General features: G+C 46.3%; 2 protein-coding genes across 4 annotated transcripts in view; both read right to left on the bottom strand.

Annotated features, from left to right (window-relative positions):
• The window catches only part of LOC139291804 (potassium voltage-gated channel subfamily KQT member 5-like), a 100,640-nt gene extending 91,002 nt beyond the window's left edge, over positions 1 to 9,638 (bottom strand). Inside the window, exon 1 of the mRNA XM_070913914.1 lies at positions 9,298 to 9,638. Within this exon, the coding sequence (XP_070770015.1) occupies positions 9,298 to 9,638 (341 nt within the window). The remainder of the gene's footprint in view (positions 1 to 9,297) is intronic.
• Positions 9,639 to 17,929: 8,291 nt separating this feature from the next.
• LOC139290900 (regulating synaptic membrane exocytosis protein 1-like) overlaps positions 17,930 to 19,437 on the bottom strand; it is a 66,558-nt gene continuing 65,050 nt past the window's right edge. For all 3 annotated transcript variants that reach the window (XM_070912730.1, XM_070912736.1, XM_070912743.1), the window contains 3 exons: positions 18,670 to 18,771; positions 18,273 to 18,412; positions 17,930 to 18,148 (listed from right to left, as the gene is read on the bottom strand). In XM_070912730.1, the coding sequence (XP_070768831.1) occupies positions 17,930 to 18,148; positions 18,273 to 18,412; positions 18,670 to 18,771 (461 nt within the window). The remainder of the gene's footprint in view (positions 18,149 to 18,272; positions 18,413 to 18,669; positions 18,772 to 19,437) is intronic.

Raw genomic sequence — 19,437 nt, 5'->3', positions numbered from 1 at the left:
GATGACAGGGGACTTCGCCGGAGGTGACCTCGGGAGAAAAACCTACCACTAACGTGTTCTGACAAGTACGCTACAAGAAAGTGCTAACGGAGCAATGTAATGGTTAAGGCGTTCATCCATACCTCAGCACTTTAACCTCAGTCCTGTAACCCAGCTGACCATTTTCCAGTGCACGTTGTGTAATTTTGTGAGGACAAATAAGAGATTACATTGGCCGGGGCCGCGGCTGCGTGGGACTCTCACTGGTTCACAACTATGGGAAAAAATTGTGGTTGACCAGAAAATATGGCTCCCTCTCACAGAATTCAGACTCAGAAATGAGTTGACCCCTGACACTTGTGACTTGCAGTCATAAAACACTAACCTAAGAGAAGCTCGGCTGGGGCAGAAACAACAGTGGGAATATCACAAAATGACTGATACCATAAAATCTAAGCAAATGATTATACTTCAAAAAAAGACATTTGGCTATTTTGACAAGACAGATCGAGACCTGAGTGCTCTGCATTACCTGCTGATCTTGACAAACACATGCTGTATTCTGTTATGCCTCCGAGCTGGCCGTTAGTTTTGGAGTTGAGTGAGGTTGCCCTTTAGTGAGGTTCCCACACTGAGCTTTTTATGCTCCCAAACAGAGGGGCCGCTGTGTACGGGCCCGCTGCTGCATGGGGGTAACGGGGGATGAGGCTGACATCACATTTCTTTCTGTATGTGCGAACTTAAACATGAAGACATGGACTAAAGGAGCAAGAGGAAAGAGAGGAGGAGGAAATAGAGGCCACAGAGCTGTAGTGTATTTGCAGACGGTGGGGGGGGGGGGGGGCAGTGATGGCTCTTTATGTCATAACGTGTGGCGCAAACAAGCCTCTCAGGCTTACACAGACTGCACTAGTATGTGAGTCCACATGAACACACATACAACAGAGGCAATTTCATTGTCACACAGTGGAGGAGATGCCGATCCTGACGGGCATCAGAAGAACTGCTGTGCTGCAACAGGAAACAATGAAAGCATCGCAAGACAGACAGAAACCATGGAACTGTCTTTCCTTCCCCTTTTGTCTCTGTTTTCCTCTGCTGTTCTACTGTCCTCCCTTTCACTTGGACGCACAGTACATACGGTGTGTGTGTGTGTGTGGGGAGGGGGGGGCTGGCTGGCTGGCTAGCTGGCTGGCTACCCAGCTGCAGTGCTGCCCCTGTGGGTAAGACAGGGAGGTCAGAGGGCCTCTGGCCTGTCACCATCTACGCTGCAGCGTTACCAGGCTCGTGCCAAGCCGTGTGCCGAGAGCAAGGCCTGGTGCTGTATCTCCCTGATGTGCTGCCGCCCCCTCCCTCTCCCCCTCCAGGACCAATCTTCAGCATGTATGCTCACCCTGGCTGTGAATGTAGATGGTGGTAAATCCTTTGTCCTTGCATAGAACCCACCCACCCCCTCACATTATGACTACTGTAGTGTGTGGCCTACGTCACACTAGAACGAGGCACAGCGGTGCTATTTTTGAACCAAGAGTGCCTTTCCGGAGGCATTTTGATACTGTGGGTCTTTTGACGTTTGCTGCAATATCAGTTAAAGTTGTGCAGTCTTCAACAAAATGATATGGGTGTTGATTTTGATTCAAATAAACTATAAAGGCAATCAAAGTGAAAATAAGTCATGTCCTGTACACAAAGTCCACTCCTTCTTCCTAGAGAGTAATACAAATCACAGGAAGTTGAAATGCAGAAGCCTGAGCACCTATTAAATTAGGTCTGTGGGGGGGGGGGGGGGGGGGTGTTCAGGGTTAGCTGTTATTCAGACAGGGACATGACAGGCCCACAGACCCATGAACACCGAACTGCTGCATGCCTAAATATAGCTTGGTAGCAGTGGCTAGGGCATGGCTTGTATCAGCCATAAGTAACTGCTGGCTGTGGTGGCACAGCAGTGACGGCACGGCCAGTAGGGGTGGCACCTTCAGTGCATGACAGAAACGCAGGCAGGAGCGCTCACTCGGATTTATTTTTGCACGCTTATTGAAACCGACCCAAGACGGTTTTTCCTCGTGCAAGCTCAAGGAGGCAGCATCAATTGCTATGGCAACACGAAAGTGCTCAAAATTGCCCTTTTCACTTTGGGACTTCTCAGACGCTTTGAGGGGCTGCTGGTGCTGCTTATATAAAAACATATCAGGAGGCTGACTGGCTGTGTGTGTGTGTGTGTGTGTGTGTGTGTGTGTGTGTGTGTGTGAGAGAGAGAGTGTTTTGCATGAGGCTCGCTCTGATGCACCTCAGCAGTCGGCAGCGGATAAACCCAGTTATTAGGCCCCAATCTGCCTGCGTAACACTCTATATCAGATGGAACTATTACAGTCAGATCTCCAAACCAGTCAAACGGCCCGCCTCCCCCTGCATCGCTCCCCTCAAGGCAAGCATCTGCCAGCACATTTGGGATTAAGGCTCAGAGATCATGAATGACTAAAACAATATAAAATAGGCTAAAAGAAAGAGAGAAAGAGAGAGAGAGCGAGCTATGGCAGGTCATACTCGTTGCTCCTCTCTTTGTTCTGCAGACTGGCCTCAGCACAGTGCTAACATGGGCGCAGTGGTGACGGAAATGCAAACAAGCAGCACAGCAGACCACAGGGGAGAGAGATGAAGGGAGGATAAGCGAGAAGAGGCAATGAAGACCGAAGAGATGAACACTTGAACACCACTCACAGCTGATGGTATAGGTCATTCTGATGTAATGCCTCTACAGTTCTGTGAGATTATGTTCTTTTCTTGGAAGAGAGGGGAGGCTAGATGAGAGGACCACAAAAAAAAAAACCAACATGAAATAACTGGAGGCACTGCGGTAAATATGAAGGGGCGAGGGAAAGGAGAGGCAGTAAGGGGAAATGGCATGGGCAGATGAGAAAAAGGTGCTTTTCTCGCACTGAAGGTGACTCACTCAAGTCCCCTGCAGCTCAGACTACAACCTGTGAAATGACTGGCTGGGACAATCAGCCGCAAAATCTACTCATCAGAAAGTGAGACTCGAGGGGCAGCCAGGTGGAAAAACCCTCGCCCACGATTGCAGGTTCAATTCCCAGCTGCGGCCAGGAGTTCCTGACCGGGCTGGAAGCTGGATCTGACAGTGTTCAGCGGTGGGAAGCCGACCAGTAGTGATGCCTACAGATGTTAGTCTGGTTGGTTCAAGATTTGGAGGAAGAAAAAAAAAAAAAAAAGCGAGGCAGCGCGTTAAAGCGAGGCAGCCTTTCAAAGGAGACAAACAGGTGCTGTGTAGGTAAATGATGTTTCTCTTGTGTGTACCAAATGCATGTGTGCAGGCGTGCCCTGCACCAAGGCCTTGTCTTTGTGTTCAGTCTGAAACCAGAGCGAGGGGAACTCCCTCTGAGTAAACCCAGGGCTGAAACATGACACCAACAGCAGGCGACCCCCATCAACTGGGACTGTCCTCTGATTGGATTCAAACAGGCACAATGATTTACATACGCACTGAAACAATACGTGCATGTGATTGGCTGGATTTAATCAATGACGGCAAATGTGTATTGTTATATATCATTTCAGTGCACGCTGGAGACCAACTTCAGGGGGCTTTATACTCGCCTGAGATAGGCAACGTGGTGAACAATTAGTTGCCTCTATGTTCTTTGTCAAAGTTAAGTTATTGTGTGTAGTTGTTGCTAGGCAGCCGACTCTGAGACTTTGGATGTGGGAGCATCTTCGAACACAAATAGGAAGAGTTTTCCAAGCAGTTAATGCTGGCAGCTAAAGGGCTAAAACATGCAAAACCACAACTCTTTAAAGGCATGACCAGACGTTATAAAGTATCACATCCTTACAATTAAATGTATAAACAACCAGAGAAACCATCCATCAAAACACACAAATTCGGTCCTTCCATGAAGTCTGAATCTCGTCAAGCCGTCACAGACACATTTAAATCACAAATGCGTATGTGACGCCCGTGACCGCCCTGACCCGGCTTCTGCTCCTCACCCCTGCACTGATGATGATGCAGTGTCAAGCAACCGCCATCTGGACAAAGGCATCACACCTCTGCTTTACGTCACTGATCAGACCAGCCGGCTTCTCTGCGACACTGATGTACTGATGCAAATTTGGTCCTTGCTCTCGCTGTTTATAAGAAGCCTTTTTTCCCCCCCATTGAGTCACACACTCAAAAGGGTGACAGTGGACCCCGACTATGTGCTGGCGCAAAACGCCCTGATGTGTCACACAGGTTAAAAAACGTGAATGAGCATGAATGCCAGCGAGGGCAGAGAGGGGTTTCTGAGTTGGATCTACAACAGCGCTGGGACTTGCTCCACAACAGAGGGCACAAGCATCTCAAAGAGATAATGAAGAGGGGGGGCTTACAGGAAAAACAGATATTTCTAAGTGACAGAATCTCAATGGCTGGACTATAAACGATAGCTCAAAATGTAACACATAACAGCACTGGGATTCAGAGCAGCGTCTGATTAGTCATTCAGATGTCTACTAAACATTTTATTGTGTCTGTTGGCTTCAAATCCCCAATAATGCCCATCAAACACCGCTTTCAGGATGAGCCAGCATCCTTTACTGCAGCCTATAAATTCAAGTATTCCAACAATAAACCGACTGACAGATATTTAACAAGTGAGAGCAGCGAGTTCATGTCACCACTCCATGCCCCTCCGTCGTTCAGCGGGCCAGTTTAGAAACCTGAGGTGGGGAACGCTGTACCCCCCTCCCCTTCACACACACACACACACTTTCCTGCCCCTGAACATACTTGCAAGGATAAGAGCTTGTTAATCCAGAGGTGAGATGAATGGCAGCACTGTGCATGTGTGTGTGTGCAAGCAGGAAGGAGGGCAGGCCGGGACCCCAGGCGCAACTGAACTCAGCACAAAGACCGGCTCAGTGCTGCTGCTGTCGCACATAGGGAATGGATAAAAATATATGCAGTAGACATACAGCATACATGAAAACGCAACAGCAGAGGAGTGAAAGGGCACATGTGAGCAAGGTATTGGCCTTCAGTTAGCTATCAGTACCCAGTATGAAAGCTACGGGGTCCAACGCTAACATTGCCTTGCCGCCAAGTGTCCACAGTGACTTCACCACCGGCTTTTATTTCCGAAAATCTAACATTAATCACACAGCTAATGACCCCCGACGTCGCGAGTTCTTCGCGTTACCGTTTTAAAGAAGTAACGTCCCCTGGAGGCACGTGTGTGTGTCAGAAAGTGGAACACAGTTGAAGGTGAAATATCACTTTAAGCATCGAAGCAGACGAGGATGCGCTGTGTGGGCATGTCAAACAGAGGATAACCGAACGCTGCGGGATCAGGCTCGTAAGCGTATTTGCTCCTCTGACCTGTTCCTAATGTGTCGGCTCAGACGAGTCAGATAAGGAGAGGAGCTGGGTTGGGTTGTTGGGTTTTTTTATTTTTTATTGCCACCTGAAAGCAGTGGATGGTGAAATTGAGATTCTGAGTTGTCCAAAAGAAGCGCTTCAACTGCTCAAGCAAAACAGCATGGCCAAATTAGTTACCAAACACACTGCTGCTCATGGGGAAGCACACACACACACACACACACACACACACACACACACACAATCACACAATCACACAATCACACAATCACAAGAGAAACAGCACAGAAGCGACACTTTGATTACCTGATTTATGAAATACAAATGATGTGTCCTGGCATAAACCTCTGTTTTTGTAGTACTGTGGCTAAACTATGACTTATTCAGAAACATTAAATTGTGCATTATGTGCCAGTCTGGGCAAGTCTTTGCCCCACTTCTGCCATGTTTGTATTCTGATTACTGATAACTACAGAGTATTTAAAAGTTTTATGTAAAAACATGGAAATGCCTTCAGTTTACATCACAAAGCCGCACAGCAGGAGAGAAGAACACCCAGTCCTTCTTAACTGAGACGATGCAAATTTGCTATTTGCCTCAGAGATATTCTAGTGTCGGTTATTTAGGGACTGCAGTCAATTTTTGATCCAACGTGGGTATCAGGAGCGGCCTGTGGCAAAAGTAAACAAGGCGACCACCTAAAGGCAACACCCTTTCCTGGGGGCATCCAAAACACAAAAGGCTTGTCTTTTCAAATGAGTGATATAATTGTTTTTTTAACCACCTGTTTCACACAATGATTGTGTGGTTTGAATGTTAAGGGGGGGGGGGGGGGGGGGGCTCTAACAGGGCTTAGGCTGGGCCTGTTGAGTCATTTCTCTGGATTTCAGTTTGTTACTTCCTGTGTGCAAACTGGCTCATAAACAGCATTAATTGAGCACTCCATTTGCAGAAATCTGGTTTGAAGAGACATTGATAAATATGCTCCTGAGGTTTTCAATAGCGGTAAATGTGAACCAGAGCCAGCTTTCTATCGTCGGCTGGACATGAATATCATCTTGTTTTTGTAGATTACAAAACTGTGGCGACGAGGCTCTCAACTGTAGCAACTGTCATATCAGCAGACCAGTGCAACTTTCAAGTCCACTAACCATCACAGCAGCATTCATCACAGGGGAGAGTGCAAAGAGCTGAGTGGGAGTTCAGTCCCTCCGTTTCTCCGGTTCAAGCTCGCTGCCACAGGGATGAAAGAACGTCATTCACCAACTCCCCAGCCACCCAACCGTGCGTTCCTACCGTCCACGAGCGCTCATGTGAAGAGAAAAGAGTTCGAATCCGAGGATCCTTGTGGGTGTGCATGAGTCAACGCTTTCATAAGATATGCAAATAAGCACTTTTGAGTCAACCTTTTAGCAAAAGTGTAGACCAGAGTGGGCAAAGGGAAATCCAATGGTGTCCCTCTGAAGTGATGGCCCAATAAAAGTGGATAAAAAAAGTCATCATTGAGGTGAACGACCCCCATGATGGTCACTGGCATCATTACAAAACCTCTTTGACCCCACAAAGTCTGGACAGGCCTCATAATGAACGGGGACTGAATTGATATCTGAAACACTTCCACACCACAATAAATGTAATCCTCCTCTGTGAGGAATTAAGACACTACAGTAGATAGGCAGAAGAGACTATAAATTATCTTAAAAAGTAATAGGACATTGTGTAAAAAGTACATTTAAAAGGCTAGCCTTATTTACAATAATTGCGTATCTCAGTATAGGCTACCACAGCTCTAGATAAGAAAAGGTTGCCCATGATGCACAGCAGTTTAGATAAAGGGGTGCTTATCAGATGGATATCTTGGATGTAAGACAAACTCCCCTTGGGCAAATGCTGGACCCTGATTGACTGGAAATACCAGTTGACGAAAACAATGAAATGTCAGATGTCCAGTTCATGTGCAAACTGGCCTGATTGGAAAGACTTAAGGCCCCATTCCCTGTTCCACACAGTCCCGCATTTACAGCAGCAACATTTTGTGACGAAATCTTTGAAGTAACGGGGAGCCGGAGAGTGCAGAACGGAGGAACGCTGTGGTAGCTTATTTAGCTGTGTCGTACCATCCACTTTTATGTGACGCTAATGCTGTGTTCAGACTACAGGAGACAAAGCAACAGGCTACAAGTCATTTTCAGTGGAAGCCGATGACATGAAGCTACAAACTGACGGCGATGAGTATAGCTGCAGGTGGCAGCTATTACGAGAGTACCAGGTACGCAATGTACATTTTTACAAGCACAATGGCTAGCTGTGGTACTGTCTTATTTAGCCAAGTTAGCTGACTAGCTTGTGTTTGAATTGTATTATAGCTATCTCCATAAGTGCTCACAACTGACGTAGCTTTGTCGCTCGTAGTAACGGTCCTCAATTGGTGTGTAAACTGAGCTAACGCGCTTGCCAATTGACTGTCAGAAAGCTAGCTGGTTTGGACAGCCCCCCCCCCCCTTCAATAACTCTACTGAATATAAAAGATGTGCACCCCTGAGAAGAGAGCGAGTAAACAGCGCAAGGAAAACAGGAAGAAGCTCAGACTAGCACTAGCATGTTCTTGGCTTGCTAGTGTGCTTAGCCATTAACTTGCCGGCTACAGTAGTCCACTAAGTAGCATTATTAGTAGTCCTTAAATCAGCCTATGTCACAATGAATTTCTCTGCACCACGTTCTGGTAAGACTGGGCCGATAGTCTGAAATTGTCTGTAAAAGGCAGAATGTTTTGAAACTAGCAATTAGTGTAATTTCTAAAAAGAAAATAGTATTTCAAAAGTGTCTTCACTAAACTTAGCACACATGAACTCCCCAACAGGGGTCATGCATGCTTAGCGTTGTCCTGTGCACAGTTTGATGCACGAGCCAGGCTACTTCAGGGATGCTTTAAAGACAAAAGTGACCAGTTTCACAAGCTGCTCGGGCCAAGGACAACAGCTCAAGCAGCGGCAGCACCACCACCAGCCCTCCTCTCTTTCCAACCACTCCTCCTAGTGCGCAGACACACACACCCACACACACACACACACACACCCACACTGAGAAAAAAAAAAGAAAAAAAAAAGATGGTCCTCTGCAGTCAGCATGTGTCTCAACTTCCTTCCTCTCAGAGACAAGTCATGATGCCACAACAACAGTCGCAGGCGGGAAATCAAACGCAGCTGGTTGGGAAGCCGAAAATGACAGACAGCAGACAGGAAGGCTGAAGATGTTCCTGATTCTTGACCTCCAGGAGCACAACAACAATCTCTGACTTCTGTTTTTTTTAACGGCACAGATGTGAAACTTACTTCAGCACTCAGGGCCCCAATGAATGCAGAAGTGAATGGAGGGGGAGGGGGAGGGGGGGGGGGCACCAGTCTTGATGTCTGCTACATATTCATATTTCAGTGCAAATACTGTGTTAAATCTTACATTTAAACTCCACTGAACCAAACAAAAACTCCTGTACAGTCATCAAGGAACACAATGTAGAGTAATACACAGTAAACCTCTGTTTGTATCATAAACCTGTATAAGGATGTCAGCGGGTTAATTCAAACAGCAGAGAGGGGACTTTGTGAGCAAGCTGTGGAGTACGTTCTGGCGAAGAGGCGCTCGTGCTGTGGTCTGTTAAAAGAGGAGTTAAAGATGAGCTGTGCACCGTTTTATCACGTGCCACATGTCGGCCATCGTGCAGAGAGGTGACAGTGTGATGGGTGAAAATGCGCTGAAAGACCGTGCTGCCCCTGTGAGACTAAACCCGGCTGCGCCTCTCTGTGTTTGAGTCCTCCTGAGCTGTTACGACATGTCGCTGTGTGAGGCGTGCTCCCGCAGTGAGACTGGAACAGCATCAACAGGTGTGCAGCTCCACGTCTCTCCAGCAAGACTACCCTACATGCAAATTATGGAAATAAACTTACACAAAGGCATGGTAGATGAACGCCCAGGTCCTGGGTCTCTCCAGCACGTTGTACAGGTAGTTCTGCAGGCGCCGGTAGCGCACGTTTCTCCGGCCGCTCTGCGCGCTGTATATGAGCGGCTTCCCCAGCAGGCTGAGCCGGGCTCCCTGCTTCCCCCTCAGGCTCTCGGACCCGGCAGCACCTGCCGCGCCGGAGGTGGACAGCAAACCGTCGCCCGCGCTGTTCATCATCCTTCGTCCGGACTCCACATCCTTCGAGCCGTAGCCTTCGTTGCGGTGCCCCGGCGACGTCCTCATCCAGAGCCCGGTGCCGCCTTCGTCTCCGCTGTGGTTCCGGGGCATGGCATCACCAAAGCGGGCGTCAAGTGCGCGGAGGTCTCTTCAAGCATGCGTGTCCTGCGCCGGGAGCTGTGGCCTGGGCGAACAATAAATGACACTTAGCGAGACGCAGTCTAACAGGCGTGGAGTTGGGAGTGAAGCCAGAGCAAGGCACACTGTTGAGCGTCACACTTTGACCGCCCTCTTTCCTCCCGCATCGACCTCTTCTTCTTCTTCTTCTTCTTCTTCTTCTTCTCCTCGAGCCATTCGCCGCCGCCGCGTAAAGACACGCACCGCTCCTGTCCCCGCGCCCTGTGCCGCCGTCCAATCTGACAAAAAGAACAGGTTCTGGACACGGCGCGTGTCCGGCGGAGCTTGGGGGGGGGGGGGGGGTATCTTTTCTAGCGTTAGTGCTCAGCACAGGCTCTCCTCCCAGCGCGCCTTACCGCCTGTTGCGTTACCTTCCGTGCCTGCCGCGCCGGACTCCAACCTCGTGTCACAATAAACATCTTTATCTAACCCCCGCATCACACAAGAATAAAGCTTTCCGCCTCTGGGAGTTGTTGTTGTTGTTGTTGTTGTTTTAGGTGGGAGCAGAAACGCAAATGAGCAACCGTCGCTCCTCGTGTAATTTCATTTAGAAGTGGGGGGGGGGGGGGGGTGAGAAAAAAAGTTCCAAATTACACCCCGTTTTAGAAAAAGCCTATCAGGTAACATGGATTGTGATGCATTTTCCACTTGGTCGGCTGGAGAGGTAACCGCACATCTGCAGAAAACATCACGGTGGAGCCAGCAGGAGTCTGAATGAAGTCAGAGACGCTCTCTTATGGTTTCATCGACAGGTCATGGGGTCATGTTCGATCCGGTCTGCATGAGACAGGATCCGTCTTTCACCTGCCGTCACTGGAAGCACGTGGCATGAGAGGCACATTTCTCCGGTTTTTGTTTTGGACCCATCGCGGCCTCCGATGTCTCGTGCACGGTGAGATGCGAAACTCGCGACGCACGGCCTGATGGAGACGTGCGCCGTCTGTGTGTGTGTGTGTGTGTGTGTGTGTGTGTTCAGAGTGAACTGGGCTGCGGGTCAAGCGGCTGAATCGGAGTGAAAATACTGCTTCCTTTGTGTCACTGTAGCCTAAAGTGAAAGTGGTGAGGAAAAACGTGATGCCTCCGCGCGGACTTCCCCCCTCACATGCGCACAATACACACTCTCTTCAAGACTTGTTTTCACTTCACAGACTTGAGACAGAATATTCATCAACCACATGTGTGAAGAGAAATACTTTAAAATTCTTAACAAGTGAAGTTTACAGTGAACGAGGAGGGGGATGTGTGTGTGTGTGTGTGTGTGTGTGTGTGTGTGACAGCCTTATCAGCAGGAGTCAGCGTCCTGTCTCGGCTACTCAGAGAGCAGGGAAGTGTGTATTCTCATATTTAATCCACAGAAGCTGAAGAGAGTGTGGACCGGACCTGCTTTCACCTGCAGTGGCGAAAGCAACAAAACCACGCCATCTGCTGGTGGCTGCGGCACCAGACAGCCCCCCTTTTTTTTTTTTTTTCTTCCCCCAGACAGCTGCAATGTCCCAGGTTTTGGATGCAGAAGCAATCTTTTGCTCTCAGCTCTGACTCTTTGCTCCTGAAGTACACGATGGTGCGTATCACAGGGAGACTTTTTGGGCACTGAAGCTCACACGGTTTGATGGAGGTTGGTTGTGATACGGCAATACTGAGACTTGTTGTTGTTACCCTGACAAATGAATCAGATACAATGCCTAGACGTGCTTAAAGTACATGTGCTATAACAGATAACTACTAGCATTTTATTTGATTTGAATTTTTTTTTTCATCCTTTTTCATTTCCTCCTCTGTCTGTTCAAAAACCGACTTGCTCCGTCAGCACAAACTCGTGCTGTGCAGCCAAACATTGTCCCAACCCGGAGTTTGTTTTATATTCTAGTGGAGAAGTTTCCAAAGACACCAAAACAGCCTTTGAGTTAAGCGTGAAAGTTGTTTTGCCAACTCAAGCCCCACTTACCTTTAGCCTTTTTCCAGTGCTTTCAACCACCGACAGCGGACCAAGTTTGCTCAGTTGCTCATGGGGTCGAATGCGATGACATGATGACATGAGGAGTCTCAAAGTGCCACGAATGAAACCAGAGCAACTGCTGCACTTGCATGCCGAGAGATCGGTCTCCATGACAACTCACCGATCCAAATCTGCTCATGAAGGCCATGCGACACTGTTGAAAGCTCTGAATAAAAAAAGTAAGTAGTCATCGGAGCATGAGTTGGGATTGTTTTGCCAAATGAGGTCACATCATGTACACCCGCTGGCCATTTTATTTGCTACACCCGTACAATCTAATGTAATCCAGTGCATCTGTCTTTACCAAGCTCAATATGTTCCTTTCTTGGTGACATTGTCAGAAATGTGTAAATGAAATGATATGTTGGGGGGGGGGGGTGTTAAGGGGTTGAAAATATAAGATTTGCCCTGTCATACGTCTTCAACAAGTAAAGACGTTAGAATGAGGAAACACAGCCTTCTCAAAGTGGCCTACACTGTATGTTTTTGTATGTTTACTTTTCTTCTTTTTTTTTTATCTTCTGGAAGGTTATCTTAATGGACGATATTAAAAAAAGTCTACATGTTTGTGTTCCACTTCCAGTCATGGTCTCTGTTTCCACCAATGTGTGACCTTTGACCTGATTAGATAGATTAATCCATTTCCGGGGAGCAGCATGGAAATTTCATTGTGGCCTCTGACTCGCACGATCTGCGGTTCTCTTTTCCGCCATCATCTGCATCCACGCTTTGAACGCGGAGGTCGTGACCTCTGATGCTGTGACGAGGGGGGGGGGGTGGCCGGGGACCCGGCTGGCACGGCAAAGGCTGGTGGGAGGGTTAGTCAAGATTGCCTGCAGATGTTGTTTCGGGGGGCCCTTGTGCTTATTTAACGAGAGGATGTGGAACATAAATCTCCCAAGCCCTCTTGCAGCCCTGTATCATATGTGAGGTCACACATGAGGCAATTTTGGCTCCACTTCCTCTTCAGCGAGGTGCGCTGCAGCACCATCCGACGCAAAGAGTTATGGTGTTATATTGTAGAAGTACACGGCTGCCATGTGCTCTTATCAACAAATACTAGGTAATAAAACTCTTGCTCTCCAGAAGTTTAGGTTACCACTTCTATACGAGACTGTCTTTTTCCTTGACGTTTTTTCTTTTGCAGAAGCTACATGGAGAGAGGAGAGCCTCCAGATGGTGACAGGATAGACGTGACAGTACAGGCGGTGCTGTGAATGGAGGTCCGGCCATGCCTGCATATAAACCAAACTGCTCCTTTCCAAGTAAAAGTCAAAATTTTACTGAGTTGAAAGGAAAGACATGTTAGTCGCAAAAGGTTCTCAAAGCTGCATTTACTGACCACTTAGGAGCAGCGCGTTGTAAACGGGCTGCATCTGAACATCGGTTGAGAAATGTAAGCGTTGTAATGCTTTTTATCCCGAAAAACTGCGGCTCCCCCGTCACCAATCTTACCTGGTCCAACGTGGCAGCCAAAGGCCAGCGCAGCGTCTACGTATACATGTCTATGGTTCCGACAACCACATCAGCGCGTTGCCTGTTGAGCAGCATCAGCGTTCAAGTGCTGTTTCTGTCCACATGGCAAATGCCAGTCCAATATTATGTCCGCCAGCTAGTTGCAAACGTTGTCCGTCTGCTGTTTGCTGCTGGGTCGGTAGCACTCAGTGGGTTTATCAGAGACTTTTCACTGAAAACAGCTGCCTTCTGCTGCTGCTGGACACAAGGTCGATGAGAGCCGCGAGAGTGAACCACAAAAACCAAAACAATAAGTCGAAAGACCCCAACATGCCGAGAAGAGCTGAGGGGAGCCGTAGAGCTGGGTGACTGTCACTGTGAGCAACGCCTTTAACTTTACACATAGTCATTTGGTCCGTTGCTAATAAAAAAATATTGATTAGTGCAGCTCCAAAGTTAAAGCATCCACAATGACGTATGGTCCCTGACATATTAAAACAGTGTTTTAATGTTAAAGCAGGTGTCCAGGTGATGCTAAAGTCAAACTAGCCGTTCATGGTGAATTCATCGTAATGCTTGAAAATCACGAATTGCAATGAAATGAACTACAGCTGTCACATGTCACAATGTAGCAGAATGAAAAGTACAATATTTCCCTCTGAAATGTAGTGAGTGACACGATGCATCTTCAGACAAAGGACAACACAGGGCAGTGACCGCAATGCATGAGTTAGTTATTTTCCACAACTTTAAGAAAAAACAAAGTGTGTAAAATCACAGTATAAACCTCTTTTGATTCTCCTCAAAAACAGTGGTCACGCCCACCGTCCCAGATAATGTCTCACTACTGCCATTACTTGTACTTATACCCACACATGACAATAAAGTTGATCTAACGTAAAGTCATTTACATGTGAGGGGGCTGCAGCAACTCTCCACAACTCCACCAAGCAAATGTAGGCAGCTTTTGTGGGCTTTTGCAGGAGGACAGTTTTGATCCGTTTATTTCCACATACTACGTCTGAAAACAGTCACGGTACAAATGGCTCCAGCTGCCCTTCTCCTCAGTATTGTTTCTGGGAATGTGGGGGGTTTTAACGATGAAGTGTAGTTCTATAAACACACACACACACACACACACACACACACATTACCCATGGTGGGTTTTTTAAAGGTGGATTCTCATATATTTTTAGATTCTAATTTGGACTGATTTAGGCAAAATGACATTAAACTGAGGTTTCATGAGGACACTCCTGCGCTTTATCCCAGCAGTACTTTCATTCTTATGGTTGTGGTTGATTGATATCGCACATAAAGTGAAAGGAATATTTTGGGATACGCTCATTTACTTTCTTGCCAAAGTTAGATTAGAAGATTGATACCACTCTCCTGTCTGTACGCTAAATATTAAGCTCGAGCCAGCAAACCATTAGTTTAGCTTAGCACGAATACTGTAATAATATATCATGTGTTAATTAGTGAGCTTTAGAGGTGCTGGTAGGCAGATTTGGTTTTTTATACCTCTGGACAGAGCAAGGCTAGCTGTTTCCCCGTTTCCAGTCTTTATGCTAAGCTAAGCTAAGCTAATGGTTTCCTGGGTGTAGCCTCATATTTTCCACACAGATGTGAGAGTGGTATCAATCTTCTCGTCTAACTCTCGGCAAGAAAGCGAGTAAGTGTATTTCCCAAATGTCAAATTATCTCCAATGTAAGACCTCAAAGGAATGAGTGAGTCATTCTCAGGTAATTGAATATTATTTTGGCTGGTAGTTTTTAGTACTGACCATTTATCAATAGGTTAGCTGACTGGGAGTAATTTGTCACTGTGTGAAAAGAGGAACATTTAAAATGGATCTTTTCATCTTCTTCATGTATCTTACATTTGAAATGTTCCGTTTTGCTCTTTGAGTTTATGTCCTCAGTCTAACGTTGTGCTGCTCTGCCGAGACATGCAGGTGAAGAACTGACGGAGGACATTTATGGGAGTAAGAAAATATTAAACGTTCCCACAAACATGGCAGCAGATCCCATTTTTACACTTTGACCTTTTGACATTATGTCAAAGGTCAACTGCAGGCTGAGAGGATAATAAAAAAAAAAAAAACACACACACTACAAAATATGATTATTTGAGCTCAGAGATTTGAGGGAGACATCGAAACAAAAGCAGTTTTCTTCCACACATTCTTTTTATTTGTAAATAATAAAAATGAACTTTTTTTTTTTTTTAAATATAAAACATACACATCATTTGAGCCACATCTGTTATACAAACAAGAAATGTTGCAGTGAATGCTTTACTCTTTTCTAATTTTCTTTTTGTTTCAGTGGAACACAGAAGTTGTAAACAATCAGCAATTTATTTATTTTTTCCTGTTAATACTGACAAAGAAAGAAACAAAAGAAGAAAAGGAAAACAAAAAAATAAATAAACCCAGCTTCACCGGACGATGAAAAAGAAAAGTCAACTCTTCTCGTAGTGGGACTGAACATGGCCTGGGGTGGGGGGGGGTGGGGGGGTCGGTCAGACATTGGGGTTTGAAGCACAAAGAAGTGTTCAGACAACGACTTTTAGAGTAGTGGTACACCTGTAGTTTTAGCGGCCAGTTCGTGACCCAAGTCCATCGCCTTGTGTTGTCCCACTGCATGGTCCCTAACGACGCATCAGCCGCTCCTCGTCCATCCTGTTACATGACTTTTGCAAATATCACGCAACCCAGTGAAAACTCAGTGAATGGCTGCCGGACTATTTACAGTGTGTGACTCTCTGTGCATCTGCGTCTGTATTATTTATATAACTTAACAGTTCGTGTGTTAGCGTATCTGAAATCATCATGTTGAAACATAATTCATATTTTCATACAAGTGAAATCTGGATTTGTACATATTTATTCATACATCATCTCAGCCCCTTGGAGGTATACTATGATGTGGAATAACAGTAAGAGGGGCTGCGAGGTCTGCTCAGTACTACCGTACATGACAGTACATCTTCCAGAGGGTGGAGGAAAGACATCAACGTAATCTTGGGGTTTCGCTTTGAGAGACATTCAGCACCGGACTGAGGGACGTGGAATAGACTGCAGTTTGAGTTCAAATGTCCTTGTGTAATGGGAATGGCTTCGGTTTCTTGGTTTTATCTCTTTAATATTCAAGTACGAGCAAACTGTACAACTGCATGCAACATACAAGCGGCCCTACAGTATGTGGAACTAACACATGTATCTAGTTCAGTATCTTTTTTTTTCTGTATCTGTTTCGTTTTACAAAAATGTGCATGCAGCTTGGAACAGGTTCCAAAGTCATGCTGGCCCCGCCCTGTTTCCCAGTTGGGGGGAGTCTGCGGGGATGGGGGGGGGGGGGGGGGCGAACGGAGGATGAGCATTGGAGTTGGTGTCCCGACGGGTCAGTGTGATTGGTTACCCTCACCTTCACAGAGATGCACGAGGGAAACTGTGAGGTGATTCTTCTTCTCTGCCTGCTTCCTAATATCTTGACAAAGAAATGAACGGAACCAGTGACGGGATTGTTGCTTTTTCTTTTTTTTTCCTTTTTTTTTTTTTTAAACTACATGTTTGTTTGTTTTTTCAAAAAGTTAAACTTTTTGTTGTAAAAAAATCAAGCTCTTGTGCTTGTGTTTAAATTCCAAAAGAATGTAAACCTGAAACGTGCCGGGGCGAGGGAATGCGCTCCCCAAAGAATGTGAAAAATTAGACGGTCCTATTTTGCTCTTGCGCAGGTCCTTTTTCCCCCCCGTTTTCTTACAGTGACGTTGTACCCTTGTGATATCTCAAAGTGACATAAATTTTATTTATTGGTCAACCTCCTGGGAGGCCTAATATACATCTATACAAAGACGACGCCTGGACGTTTGCCAGCGGTGGAACAAGGAAAACAACGCTGCACGCTAATCTCACTGTGTAAAAATCTAAGCTGTGTCTTCATCACCAGTCCCTCTCCTGCCTAACACTTGCAGACATTTAATAGTTTTATATCCTTTTTTGTTTAGTTTTTTTTCTCTCCATGCACACACCAGACTGACAACATTATCATGAGCATTTTACGCACTGTAAAAACATTTTGTGTCAGTAGTAACAAAGGGAAAGAAATGAACGACAAAGCAAACACGCTGAAACAGTATGGCTTCAGAGCAGCCATGGTAAACATATTGAGAAGTGGAGAGAGGGACCAGTGATGCGGCTCCAAGGTCTAGGCACCAGAAGAAGGCCCTGTGCGTCCAGACTGAATACCCACGCGGGAGCACCCTGCCTGGGGGGCAGGAGTGCCGGCAGTCTGTTGGGGTTCTGGAGGAGGCCACTGCAGGGAGGACTGCCCCGCCTGCAGGTGTGGAGGGTGATTTCCTCTGTCCCGAGTCCATACATTCCGACGCTTACGTACATTTCTTTGCTATTGTTGATTCAGTTAAAAACCACCCTGCTTCATTTGATTCTCTGACACTTTTCCGCCTCCCGTCTCGAGAGCTGCCGCTCGTAGTCTGCCGACAGCCCGGCTTCTTCAGCACGCACAGAGAAAAAACGATGCGATTTTTCTTTGAATGAATATGAAACACTGAAATGTGGCGCTCCCTACAACAGACAAAATGAACCGCGACAGAAGTGATTGTCAGATCTCAACAAAGCTTTCTCGTTGTGACTATTTATGATTGTTGTTGTTCTACGCTTCCCGCCATCTTTTGTTTTTGTTTGTTTCTCTCTCTACAGCACGTTTCGTGAGTTTGTTACTCGTCGAGCGGCGCAGAGCCGTTGGTCCACTAGGATCGGACCCCGGGAGGTCCGGAGGAACTGTCGAGAGACGACTGGGAAGCCCGCCGCGTTAGGGAGGCAAGTGTCGGATCCACCAAGGAGGACGGCGGGAACAACTTGTACCAACCAATGACTGTGCTTGATAAGTCCAGTTCCTCCAATAGGATTTGTGCAACTCCCATGAAGCTTTTATGGTCCATGCGGCCGTAGTCCCCCCATACAATCACCTGAAGGGAAACATTTACAAATTACACAGCAGTCTGCCTCCTCCTGCTACAACATATTTTATCAGTATGACGTGGACAAAAACATTTAACTTGGTGATGAAAAGACATATATCTTCTTGCTCACCTGTAAGACTTTACCCTGTGGGCTTTCCTCGAATAGCAGTGCTTGCTGGTACAGCGGGTCAAGTGTTTTCCGTGCAATCTTGGTTTTCTTTTTGGCTACGTACGCTCCATTATTCAGCAGATAGACCTTGACATATGGAGCTGAAGGCAGAGACAAAACAATAAAAAAGCCATTAGTGAGGAACACAGCGACTTGCCAATATAATCTAGATCAGGTCTCACAGCTGGTTATGTCTTTATGGGAAGGACAAAGCACAAAGCAAGCTTCGGCTGCGTGTATCTCCTGGATGTAGAGTTAATATATAATATAATAAAGTGAAGAGTGTGTGACTGATGTCTTGAGTGGGGGGGGGGGATTAGTTGCTCTTTGGTATCTGAAAGGTCTTTCAGGTTCTCACCAGGGAGGGATTTGGATCCTGGCTTTTGTACGAGCCCTCGAGCTCTGATGACTTCCACCTCCAGCTGACCCTTTTTCTCCATCATGCCGATCTGGATGTCACCTGGGGAAACGCACAAGAGGGAAAAGACGATTGGTTCGATGACAGCGTGTGCTGCAGAGCTAAAGATGCCGGCAGCTGCAAGATGAACATGGAGTCCACCAGGTGGTAGTGACTGCACACTCAGACTAAAAAAACTAAAACTATTAAGACTAATACTGATGAGAGCAACGTGTGTCAGCAGGCCTGGGAATACATACAATGGCCCAAAGGGTTCAATATGTGAAAACAATACAGTGTATTGCAAACTTAATACAACATCATATACTATAATATTACTATATTAATACAGTTATAATTACATATTATTACTTATCACAATATTACGTTACATTATATACACAATGTAATATAACAGATGTAATATAATATCACATATGTGATCCTCTACCATATTACACTACATATGGTGTCTACCGTGCACACTCTGCTTAGAAGCTGTGCTATTAGTTTGTGGTGCAATACTGGTGGGGGGGGGGGCACTGTATGTTCTGTATGCATGCCTTGTTTGAGTTGAAATTCTCTTAAATGTATGGGTTTTAATTTCTTTATTTATTTTTTTTCAGTTCACTCCCTGGGGATCAACAAAGGCTTCTTAGAATTAGTGATGGCACACAGTCTTGATTTAATAGTAATTAACACCAACTAATAATATAAATTGAATATAAT

The sequence above is a fragment of the Enoplosus armatus genome, chromosome 2, assembly GCF_043641665.1.
Source record: "Enoplosus armatus isolate fEnoArm2 chromosome 2, fEnoArm2.hap1, whole genome shotgun sequence".
In the NCBI taxonomy this organism is placed as follows: Eukaryota; Metazoa; Chordata; class Actinopteri; order Centrarchiformes; family Enoplosidae; genus Enoplosus; species Enoplosus armatus.
This window is presented reverse-complemented; position numbering and strand designations above follow the sequence as displayed.